General features: G+C 49.5%; 1 protein-coding gene across 9 annotated transcripts in view; it reads right to left on the bottom strand.

Annotated features, from left to right (window-relative positions):
* CUX1 (cut like homeobox 1) overlaps positions 1 to 13,713 on the bottom strand; it is a 375,851-nt gene that overhangs the window by 142,740 nt on the left and 219,398 nt on the right. For all 9 annotated transcript variants that reach the window (XM_053213812.1, XM_053213810.1, XM_053213809.1 and 6 more), the window contains 2 exons: positions 7,624 to 7,761; positions 3,197 to 3,320 (listed from right to left, as the gene is read on the bottom strand). In XM_053213812.1, the coding sequence (XP_053069787.1) occupies positions 3,197 to 3,320; positions 7,624 to 7,761 (262 nt within the window). The remainder of the gene's footprint in view (positions 1 to 3,196; positions 3,321 to 7,623; positions 7,762 to 13,713) is intronic.

Here is a 13,713-nt window from a genome sequence, read left to right on the forward strand (position 1 = left end):
CAGATTTACATTTCCCCTGATCTCCAAATGAATTCCCTGGTCAATAAATAGCATTCCTTGCTCCTCATCTGCAGAGGATGTCTAAAAATAAGTTTATTATTTTTACATCATATGAATAGAACACATGCGCTCATACTAACGAACCTGGGAATATAGAAAAGTAGAAATTACAGCGTAAAAAAAAAAAATCACCCGAATCTCCATCACCTATGGAAAAAGCCTGCTCGTGTTTTTTGTATATTCTAATGATAAAACTAATAGAGGCTCCAAGTTAAAAAAAAACAAACAAAAACAAAACACATGCACAAATATAGACACTCCGATGTAAGAGCGTAACATACACTCCCCGCCCCTTTGAACACAAAAGGGATCACAGCCCACTGGGCATTCTTGCTCTTCTCCTCATTTCCACACTCTGGAAACATTCTTCCTCATTCTTATTAAATAATTAACGTAACCAGCCTCTGTGGACACTTAGCTTGTTTATCGCCTCTTTCTACTAAACAGTTCTGCAGTGATCATTATGTAGATATTGCCGTGTAATTCTGAGACGGAATCTGTCGGATGAAATGCTAACAGAGGATGTATATGGTCACAGAGTAGATGCAATGTGTTGTTGTTGTTCTGATGTTGAGAAACTTCCCCTCCCAAAAAACCTCACTAACTTAAACTCTTGCTAACAATACATGTTTGTTTTCCTGTGCCAACACTGGATAAAATTAAGCCTAATTTTCCTGCTGAGTAAAGCTGAGCATTTCTCTTTGTATGAACTATCTGTACATCTCCTTGGTCCACTTTGTAGCGCTCAATTTTCCCTATTAATTTCTAAGAGCTCTTATGTGGTGCAAAAATTTCTTCCCAGTTTTTTTATTTTTATTTCTTTTCTTCCCAATTTTTTGATGCTTTTAAAATGTTTATTGTGAGGGGAGCCTGGGTGGTTCAGTGGGTTCAGTGTCTGACTTCAGCTCAGGTCATGATCTCACGGTTCGTGGGTTCGAGCCCCGCGTCGGGCTCTGTGCTGACAGCTCAGAGCCTGGAGCCTGCTTCCGATTCTGTGTCTCCCCTCTCTCTGCCCCTCCCCTGCTCGCGCGCTGTCTTTCTCTCTCTCTCAGAAGTAAATAAACATTAAAAAAAAGAAAAAAAATGTTTATTATTTATTTTTTTAAAAATTCGGTTTTCAATTAGAAATACCTACTCCAAAGTTACTAAAAACAAAATACTGCCTAAGTTTTCTTCCAGTATGTCCATGATTTAATGATTGATATTTAAACCCGAGAGCCATTTCAATTTCTTGGTTGTAAAGAATGAGATGGAAAAAAAACCTGTTTTCATCCTCCACCCTGAGTGGTCAGCCCGTCGCTTCCAACTTTAAATATAACTCATCCTTTCACCTAGTTTGAAAAGTCAACTTAATAATATCAAATTCCCAGATGAATTTACTTCCACAATTTTCTAACTTTGCTCTGTGCAGCTGTAATCACACTGCATGTGATTCTGTATCACGCATTTTTCACTCCATATCTTGCTGGATGCGTTTGCGTTTCTGGTCTTAATGCAAATTCTGCATGACTATTATTGCAAGGGCTGCATACTGTTCCAGTTGGGGGTGGCCCATCTTTACCCCCCATGTCTCTTTGGCAGAGGGCATTTTGATTGCTCGCACCCCGCCCCTACAGCCCAGTATCAGTAACATGGTAAGAAACTGCTGTGGCCATAAAGTGCTCTCCTGGGAAGCACATTTAGGCTGGGTCAAGAATCTGCTCATCTTGGGGTGCCTGGGTGCCTCAGTGGGTTAAGCATCTGAGTCTTCATTTTGGCTCAGGTCATGATCTCATGGTGAGTTCGAGCCCTGCACCTGCCCCTGTATTGAGCTCTGCGCTGACAGCGTGGAGCCTGCTTGGGATTCTCTCTCTCTGCCCCCCTTCCCCACTCGTGCTCTCTCTCTCAAAATAAATAAGCAAACCTAAAAAAAAAAAAAAAAAAAGTCTGCTCACCTTTCAGAACCTGGACTCTCTACCTGGCTCCCTTCTTTCTTGGGGGGGCTGCACCTGGCCCTGCTCTCCCAGGCCCCGAGGGACTGGCCTTGGTCCCGCAGCCAGGACTTTGGGAGGCGACACAGGAGCATAAAGGGAGGCCAGGGCTGGAGCAGGGGGATGGGCTCTGGTCCCACCTCTGGGTGACTAGCTGGGACAGCGTGGGCAGATCCCTAATCTGAAGCCCGGTTTCTCGATCTGGAAAATGAGACCGTCCCCTCTTGAGGAATGTTCTGGGCACTCAGTGAGACACCGGGAGGGCGTGGCACACAATGAGTAGGCACTGGGTGAGTGAATTGGGTCTTGTTAGTTTTCATCAGTTTTTACAAGAAATCTAACCTGCATTAAACTGTCCTAACAGTATTAAACTCCCCCGTTTGTGGAAAAGCTCCGGGCAAGGCAGGCCACCAGAAATCCAACGCCCACAGCAGATGGATGGTGCACTAACATATTTTACTGATATCAGCTGCTCGACATATGAAGCACTGTGAGATAAAGAAAAGGAGGCAAAAAAAAAAAGCAAGCAACCAACCAAACAAAACCCCAAGATTTGTGGGTGATGTCAAATATCCAAATTCTTTTCAGAAGGTGTCAGGCGTTGAGCCTGCATCCAAGGGCTTCCCACAGAGGGTGAACCGTCATTCCCTGTCATCTCACTTTCTGCTCAATCCCCGGCCCCAGGCGACCCCAACGGACATACCGTGGCCCCTTAACTACCTGAAGCAATCCACCTGTTGGGAAAGACCAACGACTGTCACTCAAGGTAATCTGACAGATCAGAGAGTAAGGGACGCCTTTATCCTTCAAACAAAATTCTGCTGAGAGCCCCACAGAACTGCGCTGGTCTCACAGGCCCATCTTCAATACTTCTCGAAAAGTGGGGGCGCCTGGGTGGCTCTGTCAGTCGAGCGTCTGACTTTTGATTTCGGCTCAGGTCATGATCTCACGGTTCGTGAGTTCGAGCCGCACGTCGGGCTCTGTGCTGACAGTGTGGAGCCTGCCTGGGACTCTCTCTCTCCCTCTCTCTCTGTGCCTCCCCTCATTCTTTCTCTCAAAATAAACAAACAAACTTAAAAAAAAAAAAAACAACAGATACTTCTTGCATTGTGAACTTGGGAGGTAAAAAAAACGTCAAGTGCGGGCAGATGCTGATAGACACTCACCTCTCCTTTTCTGCAAAATCATTTTGTAACTTTTGTTCCTTTTCGAGAGCTATAGTCTCCGCTTGGTTCTTCAGAGTCTGTTCATATTCTCGGATTTTTTCTTTAAGTGCTTTTATCGTAACCTCTGCAGAAAGGGGAAAAAACGACGGTGACAGAGGACACAACTCCATGAGGTGACACACACGGGGCTTTTGTAACCTACTAGGATCGCTGTGTTTTAAACTTTGGCTCCTCAACCCTGACACAAAATCAATGGTTACGAGTCCCTTCGGAGACCTTTTACTCCCTAAATGTTAAATTGAACTTTAAACATTTAGGCTGGGAGGATCAATGGATTTTGCTCAGAAGAAGAGCTATCGTTTCTCCAATACAACTTTAAAAAAAAGGGGGGGGGATCGATGGTAACATAGAATATCATCTTATTGATGAGCTTTAAATTAGTCCTCTACCGAGAGAAGATTAATAATGTTTTTGTGTGGTTGAAGTCTTTCTCTAAAGAAAACAGTTCATGACTGTGCGTGCGTTTTGGAGGAAGCGGTTTTAGCCAAAGTCAGGCGGGTCCACAGACCTCCCCGGCCGTGGGCTCAGCAGGGATGGAACACTATGTGCCAGGTGGATGCGGCGCAGATCTCTGCTAGAAGGGCGCAGCTGCAACCTGGGTGCCAAGGGCACCCTCCCCCAGGCCGGAGTCTGGCGGGTGGGGGCTGTGTGTGCAGGGCAGGTGGCACAGGGCCCGGGGGAGCCACATCTGAGGGAGAGCGAGTGCCAGGCGCACGGGTGGCAGTGCTGGACGACGGAGGAGCCCTGCGGTGCTCAGTGCTGGGGACACAAGGGCCCTCCGGGGGCAGGGCCGTCCCTGGAAAGTCCAGCCCTCCCCCTGCCCCCCCCGAGTGCGTGTTTACAGCCCTCGCTTTCACTACCCAAAATGGAAACACCGGGGCAGATGTAACGGACAGGGCGGGGTCCTGCCTCAGACCCCTGGCTGGCTCGCTGCACCTGCTCCCTCCCACAGGTACCCGCATATCACCCTCTGTGCCAGACGGTCCCGGGCAGGGCACTGTGGTCCCAGCTCCAAGGAGAGGCGAGCTCCTGGGCCACCACGCCTGCCGTGCATAGATCATCGCGTAGAAGGCCAGGCCGAGGAAGGGCTGAGGCACAAACGAACGGAGGAGGCCAGGCAGGCTGACCGGAGAGGCCCAGGTAGGGCTTGTGACAACGAGGCTCGGGGCCCAGGCCTCAGCGCTGGCTGCCAGGTCTTTGCCCAAGTGACAGGGGCCCCTGGCCGTTCAGGTTGTAGCCCACATCCACGCTTACTCCCTGCGCTGCACGGACGTGCCGGCTGAGGCAGGTGCACACCGCTGGGCGGTCAGCACCCGTGTGGCTTAGTGGGCAAGAGCGAACGGCTCTTTTGTTAAGAGAAGCAATTGGCCCTTTTCATTAAGTGGAACCCAAAGGGTTCTCCTTAGAGGGAGAGAGAGGAAATTAAAACCAGTGACCCCGTCAGGGCATCTGAAAGAAAAAGAGGGGGGCTTTCTGCCTTTGGGGCTGGCTGTTCGGGGCCTGAAAGAAACACTCTGAGACCCTAATGGCTAGTGATACATACACATCACTGTCGACCCACAGTGACAGGGCCAAAGTCGGGCAGGAACGAACACTTCCCAAGCGGACACTGCGACAGGTCAACTCTGCAAACACATGCGTGTTCTTTTACGTCAATGATCTCTGTGGCCGTGGGAACGTCTAGCACATCTGCCTTTCACAATTGGTTGGAAAGATCTACACAGCCCGCGGACCTCCGGGCTCCGTCCAATGCGGTTTCTCAGTGTGACACAGCTATGCTCCTTCCAGAGGAGTCTGCGGCACTAGCTGGAGGCTCCCACTCTGTCTGAGGAGGTCTCTTTGCCATCCCCACCAGGGGTGGGCGGCTCGCTGGCCGACCGACGCTAAGCCAGGGGCCAGCTTGTCCTGGAGCCCCTGGGGCCCCTCTGGGTCCAGGACAGCCCCCTGGGTGTGTCCCAGCAGGATCCCGCACGTGTGAGCCCAGGAGGAGGAAGAACAGCCTGGCAGAGAGAGGATCCCAGCGCTCTGTTCTAATCAGCTGCGCCTGGGCGCCAATGGACTCATCTTTAAATGGCGGGGAGAGTTCCAGCACGTGAGAGAGAGATGCCTTTCCCGCAACTTTCTCAGTCTACACCACGGTGGCGATGATAAAAACAAATGATGTACACCCCACCTTTCCAAATCAAAATCCCTGTGTACTGCGAAGTAAAGAGAGGAAGTTGACATTTTTTTGGATGTTGGGAAAATCGGTAAAGATATCAATAAATAAAGAAGCGGGGGGAGTGGGAATTTCTAGAAAAAAACAACGGTGCCTAAGAGTCATTAATATTTGCTGAGTGTTGGGAAAAGTGCTAAACGCCTCCCCAGCACCCCATGTAAGCCTACCCCAATCCTGAGAGGTCAGTATGCAAAAGGAGGATTTTCAAGAGGTGAGATCATGTGATCACTTGCTCAAGGTCTCAGAGGTACACAGTGGCATCGAAGCCTCTCAAACCAGGTCTGTTTGCCTCTGGAGTCTTTGTCTTAAGTTATTTCATTTAAAAAAGCCCATCAGGGGCACCTGGGGGGTTCAGTCGGTTAAGCACCCAACTTCAGCTCTGGTCATGATCTCGCAGTTCATGAGTTCGAGCCCCGCATCGGGCTCTGTGCTGACAGCTCGGAGCCTGGAACCTGTTTTGGATTCCGTGTCTCCCTCTCTCTCTGCCCCCCTGCTCACGCTCTGTCTCTCCATCTCTCTCAAAGTCTCTCAAAGATAAATAAATCCTAAAAAAAAAAAAAAAAAAGTTGTTTTTTTTTTTTTTTTAAATAATATAAAAAAAAAACCCCATCAGAGGGGTGCCTGGGTGGCTCAGTCAGTTAAGCGTCCAACTTCGGCTCAGGTCATGAGCTCACAGTTCGTTGAGTTCGAGCCCCGTGTGGGGCTCTGTGTTGACAGCTCGGAGCCTGGAACCGGGTTCGGATTCTGTGTCTCCCTCTCGCTCTGCCCCTCCCCTGCTCTTACTCTGTCTCTGTCTCTCTCTCAAAAATAAACATTAAAAAAAATTTAAAAAAGAAAAAGCCCATCAGATGAGGCCTCTGGGGAGGAGGACACCCCACACTCAGTTACAGTTCCTCGCTGGGCAACTGGCCACTGGGGTGCTGACAGAGCTGTGTGGTGGGGGAAGGGGGCCACGCAGAGCCCCGGGCCCCCCCGCACGTCCTCCAACGAAACGAAATCGAACTACAGAAAACGCACAGGGCGGGCCTGTTAAAATGAGATGTCAGGGGTCACGGGAGGGAAAAAAGAAGCACCTCCTCTTGGGACAGTGTGGCACCCATACCCGGATGTATGCATTTACAGCTTCTCTCTCACCTGCGTGTGGGGGCGGGGCGGGGGAGGCAGCACCTTCTCCCACCTGGATCCCAGCCCACTCAGTCCAACACCTCCCTCTGAAGCGGGACGAAGCTGTGTGGACGCGCCCCAAAGGCTCACTGCTCCCTGTGGAGCCGGATGGAGGCGGGGCCTCGGCTGGTTCCGTCCCCCCACCACGGGGGAAGGGGGGCATCCTCGGGACTGCACCTCGAAGCCTGTCTCGTGGTCTCAGAGCTAAAGGACACTTCAAGGCCCTTCAACAAGTAATCCCGTGTCCAGCCCTCGGGGCGTCTTAGACCCGCTAAGGGGAAGCCCTCCAAGTCGCCCAAGCAGTCGGCCTCCCGCACCCAGCTCCTCCCGCATCTGCTTCGAGAAGGAGCTGTGATTTGTGATTTTCGAGAAGGAGCTGAACACAGCTGGATTTTAGGTGCAGGGGGGACTCTGTCCTTCCCTGACAGGAAAAGCCGGGCAACCTCTGCCCTCTCTGCCGGGGCTGACGGCCGGGCGGCCACGCCACGGGGTTGTTCCCTTTCATTAAACTCGTAACCAACAGGCGCCGCCGACAAGGGGACGGTGGGGCTTAGGCACGCGGGCTTGAAGGATGCGTCTGAAGCCCTCGTGTCCCGGCAGCCATCGCTAACTGACTTCCTGGACGGGGCCCTTTGATCACAGGCTGGCTCTCTGGCAGGTGTCGCCCGCAGGCGACACGGTGGCCTTTTGAAAGGCGGATCCTATGGCAGGATGATCCAGAAAGAATGTTCAAGAATCCCGGCCGGTCCTGTCACAGGGCCAGAAAATCATATGTAGCTATGGCGCTGAGGAAAAGTTCCACCTCCCAACAGCTAAGCGTCACCATTCTCTCTCTTCAATGAGGCCGATGGGGGCCCCACCCGGCCTTCGCGTTGTGTAGCCCGGTTCGAGCTCCGCTCGTCGCAACAGGGTGGGGAAGGCAATTAGCAGCAGGGAAAAAAGAAAGAAAAGACAGAGCGGGGCGCACAGTGCATCTCCCACCAACCTTGGTTTTTCACTTCAGCGAATTCCTTGTTGTACTCTTCCAGAGTTTCCCGCAGCTTCTGGTTCTCTGTTTCAATGTCGTGCAGACGCTGCACTTTGAGCTGGAGTTGCTGCCCGAGGTCCAGAGCCGGCACGGGATCTGCGGGAGGGGAAAACGCGCGTCACCCCCACTCTGGACACAAGACGAGCCACTTTCACGGTCACACGGAGGCTCAGGGCAGGCCAACCGGGGTGCCCAGGGAGTTGCCCCCCCCCCGCCCCCCGCCGGCTCCCCACGGGCTGCCACCGCTTGCCAGAGGCCAGGGCACCTGTGGCCTCAACACCCCCTGTCCGCCCCCAAGCCCCCAGCGGAGTCCCGGGCCGCACGGCTGGCTGGTTGGGGTCGCTCCTCTGCGGCCTACCAAGGACGTGTGCGCAGAGCCACCCCCCGGGGCCGCAGCGTATGGACTCGGCCTGGGAACGGCTGGGATTTGCCCACTGCTCTGGCACGGTATGACACCGGAAGGACTTCTCGGTCCTTGATCTGACGGACAGGAAGGGGATGCATGTGGTGACGGCAAGCGGAGGAGCCCCGGGAAGTCAACCCCGTACCGAGAGCCGCGCCTGCAGGATGGACAGTGTGTGCGGAGGTCCCGTAAGCCTCAAGTGTCCCATAATTCTTACGAAGCTGGAAAAAACACCTGATACTCCGAGAGCGTCTTGCCGTCATGAGATACCCTGATGGACATTATCTCACTCGAGCCTCACAGCAATCACGGGAAGAGGATGTGCGGGCCAAAGCGCCGGTAAGCGCAGGGACTTGCCCGAGGGTTCCCGGCTAGTGAGCGGACAGAAAGAACTCGAACCCAGTCTGTTAACTCCACGTGACCATCCTCCCAGTGAGGAAGGTTCCCTGGTGGAGCGGAGGACATCAACGAGGCCTTCCTACGAGGCCACCCTATATAGGGCATGATGGCTCCCCATTGCCGTCCCCCTTTACCAGGGAAGGGTGCTCTGAGGGGGAGTCAGGGCTCAGCACGTGATGATCTGGCTTCTGCTTTTCCCAAGACACAGCTGGTGACCTGGCCCAGTGTGAGCCTGCCCAGGCCAGCGGGCCAGCCAGCAGGGGGAAGGGGGAGGGAGCACCTGGGCTGGCTAGGTGAGGTCCTGTGGCCAATTCAACATACAACCTGCCATCAGATTTACTTACAAAAAACTGGATTTTAACCTAAAATTAGAGATTGCAGACACACGGAATTGAAAATACGGACTCCTGGTCTTTGACTTTATCATTAATTCAGCCCGAAATGGAGAGGCGTTAAATGTTCTTCTGGCGTCGATCGGATCTTTTGTTTTTCCTTCTGCCTAAAAGGCACGTCTGGGCACCTGCTGGGCACCAGCGGAACACTCTGCCCTAGCGTTCTCGGCCCCGTCAGAGAGAAGTATCTAAGTCCGCTGGGCTTAGAAGAGATTATTGAAGATATTTCTGGAATGGACGCCAGCATCACTTGTGAGGTGGCTGCGAAGATTTAGTCTCTGGTTGAGGAATGCTAAACACCGAGCCCAGTGGATCCGCAAGGGTGTATATTCAAGAGCTCACTTAATTTTCAAATACCAGAGTCATTAATTTTTCAGACCACCCTCAGTTCCTGGAAGCGAGGGTAGATCTCCCGTGCCTCAGTCGGCCAGTCCGCCGGGAGCCAGGAACTCCGTGAGATGCCAACGCCTTTGCAGAGTTTACAAAAGGCAGGCTCTGGGATCTGTCCAGCACAACAGTGGGCCTGCGCGTGGGGCTTAACATAACACTGCCCATCACGTGACGCCCCTGGCCACTGGGCATTTATTCTGTGTGTATATACAGTTTATGACTACACCCCTTTCTCATTTGTGGCTTTTCATTCTTATTTTAATCAGCATTAAAATATTTACATTAAATTAGGTTTCAAAAGCTATTTTGGGGAAAACGGTTCCTTCGAAGTAGGGGTAGCAATAGCACTAGAGACTGAATTCCTCAGAACATTCCAGGTGCAGTTTTTTGGTTGTGTTTGTTCATTTCAAGATCTTTCCAGGGTACGCTCCTATGCGCCTCACACTCCCCCAACCTCTACCTTTTTTACCCTTCTTCCTATGGCCTCACACTGGGCCACTGGCCTGCAGAAAACAAACAGTCTGCCCACAGCCACCTTCGTATACAACTACAATGTGAACTTGACCCCGAGGTCAGAGAAGGATTGAGAAGGAGAACTGTTCCACTTGGACAACATTCTACTAACGTTCGCGCACGTAGGCTTTGTGGCACAACAGCCAGCACAAATTATATTTTTGAAGAGCCAAGCTAGTATACTGCCCTTTCCTTCCCTAAAATTTCTGTCGACAACTTTTCCAGCCCATTCCTTTTAAAAGGCCAAGACCCACTGTGTCTGCTTCGGATAGAAAATCGCTTCTCTCGTTCGATCGAGCGAGGAACTCAGTGACATATAAAAATAACATGCACGTTATCGAGTGAATGGTAACTAGACCTTTAGACGAATTTTCAAAGCCTTCTATTGTAAATGAAAATTCTGGCAATCTCATAATTATTCATTAGGCATGTATATTTAATTTAACACTATTAAAGGTTAATGCCTAAGTAGCAAAACTGGTCACAGAATAAAGAATGAACCGAATGTTCCAACATCCCCGTGCATTAAGCTTCAAACTTTACTACAGTACAGCTGGATGGCTATATGCCTACAGCATTTGAATATTGTTTTGGATTATGTAAAAGGCGTTGCTAAAGTACCTCTTAGGCTTAATTTTTATTACTTGTATTAAAGGAACAGCTAATTACCACATGACAATATAATGACTCTAGCATGTTTGGGCTGGAGACCAAAACAATGAATCCCGACATGCCAAACCCCAACCTGCATGTTAATCTAGGGGAAATCATGGCTTTTTGTCTTGTTAATGACTCCCCGTGCCATTAAACCCCACACAAGCATTGTTGGGTCTCATTCTGAACGTCACAAGCCTCCAACCTCAGCAGCTCAATTAGGGAATTGTCTGGGGGAGGCCAGAGAACACACCCAAGCGAGGAACAGGAACACAGCAAATCCTGCAACCCGGCTGCCGGGCCTCCTCCAACTCAACACGCTTTACCGTTAGTTCCATTCACCCAACGTGACAACCTTGCCAAGTGTTTTACAGCCACCCAACAGTTAATTCCTAAAGCACTCTTGGAGGCATTGCATAGCTCATCACGCAGCCCCGGACTCAGAACGTAACTACAACAGACAACAACAATACCATCACCTGTATTTATGCAGCACCTTCTCCCAAGTACTTGTATAACAGGACCTCATTAATTCCAGCATCACAGTCAGAGGGGAAAGGGGGCGCCGGCATCCCACCCGGGGACAGGGGGAGGAGAGACGCCACCTGGGCCAACAGGCACGCACAATTCTAATTAAGATTTCTGCTTCCCGAATCACCAGTCACCTAAATTACACTGTCTCGTCGAGTACTAATTTAACAAGTATTTCCTACTCATCTGTCTGCACCAGGCCCGGCCCAGGTGAGGCACTGGACAAGGCATTCAGCTGATTCAGCTGGGACCATGCCTCACAGTAGAGAGAAACCAAGTTCACAAATGACAAAGGGAAAGCAAGGAGGGCCACCCGGAAGATCAGATGAGGGGAAGGCCACTCCCAGATGGAGAAACTGGCAAAGGTAAACTTTTTTCGTATTTTTTTTTTTTTTAAAGAGACAGAATTTCGACCCATGGGGACCGTGGTGCGATTAGTCCCTGTGGAAGATGCAGCAAAGGGATGATCAAGGAGCAGAGAAGTGCCAGGCACGGCCAAAGGAACACTTCAGTCCGAATGCAGGCACCCACGTACATTCGATGACGTCAGGAATGTTCTAGGTGCTGGCGGGGGGGGGTGAGGGGGGAATCACGGTGGCAAAAAGACAAAAATCCTTGCTCCCAAGGCTTGACATTCTACTGAAGTGTAGGAAACCGACAAAAAAAGCAAAACTAAACAAAACAGAATGCTTTCAAGTACTGCCAAGCAGGAGTAAGAGAGGAAACGGGGTGTGGGAACGGGGAATGGGTCCTGGAGACAGACGGACAGGGAGGGCCTCTTGGAAGAGGTGACGTGGAGATTAAGATCTGTGTGGCAAAGGGGAGAAACTCTGAAGCTTCTTGGCAGAAGGAAGGGCAGTGCAAAGGCCCAGAGGTGAGTATGAATGCGGCATATTCAAGGCACAGAGGGAAGCCGGTAAGGCTGCAATGAAGGGGAGAGAGTAACTAGGGACACGTCGTCAGTGAGGCCTGTGCACAAGGATATGAACAAAGTTAAGGAGAGAAATAAAAGATATAAAGAAGAATCAAATTGAATTCCGGAGCTGAAAACACCATGTTTGAAGTGCCCTCCTGGTGAGGTGCAGTAGGTAGCACATTGGTCTCTTGAAAATACAATGTCTGAACCAAGTCTGTATTCAACTCTACTCCCGATGGGAAAACCCACCAGAGAAGAGGCTTCTTCCGAGGTGAGCCACTGGGGCATGAGAAGAAAATTGCAGGACGTTGAGCCAAAAAAAGTTTTGTCGGTTTAGTGGTGAAGAGTTTTACGCTTAAAGATGAGTTATACGATTTTCTTTTGAAAATTCAAGAGTTCCAAATTAGCTGCCCTGATCGCTGATGGCAAATGGCTATCAGTAATTGCTGCCTGAGAGGCATTTCTGAAAAAACAAACACATAAACTATGTCTTTGAAGTGGATGTGATGGTTTAACACTTAGTCGCAAAAAAACCACTTCTTGAAAGATACTCATGCTATAGTGACAGCATTTTAGTAGCAGATATTTGGAAACATTCTCATCATCGTCTAAACTTATTCAGGGGTGCCTGGGTGGCTCAGTTGGTTAAGCATCTGACTTCGGCTCAGGTCACGATCTCACAACTCGTGGGTTCGAGCCCTGCGTCAGGCTCTGTGCTGACAGCTCAGAGCCTGGATCCTGTTTCGGATTCTGTGTCTCTGTCTCTCTCTGCCCCTCCCCTACTCGTGCTCTGTCCCTCCCTCTCTCAAAAGTAAATATACATTAAAAAAAAATAAACTTGTGGGCAAAGACAACATCCTTTACAAAAATGTCTCAACCACTAAAAATTTCTGCAAAAAACGCAAAGAGGCAGGATAATATGGGGGAGGGGAGAGATCAGCTAATCAAAACAGAACCAGAAATGACAAGAGATAATGGGATTTGTTGACAAAAACTAAAACAGCTATTATAAGTCTGCTTGAGGATTTAAAGAAAAATAAGAACACACTAAGGAGAGAAATGGAAGAGACAAAGAAGAGAATGGAATTCTAGAGCTTGAAATACAACATCAGAAATGAAAAAATTCCCTAGACTTGGCTTAACACTGGATTAGACACTGCAAAAGAAAAAAAGATTAGTAAATTCAAAGACAAGATCATAGAAACTGTCTGAACAGAAACATGAAGACAAGACTGAAAAAAAAGTTACTAAAACCTCAGCAACCTGTGGAATGGTATCAGGTAATCTAACATACCTGTCCTAGAGAGGAGCAGCAGGTGTATTTGAAGAAATAGTGGTGAAATTTTCCAAATCTGGTAAAAGTTATAAAGCTAAAACTCCAAGAAACTCAACAAACTACAAACATGATAAACACAGAACACCAATAAACATGATCAAACTGCTGGAAAGAAGAATAAAAGGGCAATCTTAAAAGCCAGAGAAAAGAAGACTCATTCTATACAGGGGAAGAAAGATACAACTAGCTGGAGATGTCCTGTCAGAAATAAAGTGGGTCAGTCCTGAGAGAAAAAAAACAAAACCCAAAGTTGCCAACATACAGTTTTATACCCAACAAAAATACCTTTCAGAAATGTAAGGTAGAGGTTTTTCCCTCCCCCCACTATTTTAAATGAACAAAAGGTGGCAGAATTCACTGTCAGTGTGCCCATACTATAAGAAAAATGAAAGAAAATGGTGCCAGATGGAAACCTGGATGTGCACAAAGGAATAAACAACACCAGAAATTATAATTATGTAGGTGAAAATAAAATACTACTTTTTTCATTTTTAATTTCCTGAAAAGACTATTT

The sequence above is a fragment of the Acinonyx jubatus genome, chromosome E3 (genome assembly GCF_027475565.1).
Source record: "Acinonyx jubatus isolate Ajub_Pintada_27869175 chromosome E3, VMU_Ajub_asm_v1.0, whole genome shotgun sequence".
Taxonomy (NCBI): Eukaryota; Metazoa; Chordata; class Mammalia; order Carnivora; family Felidae; genus Acinonyx; species Acinonyx jubatus.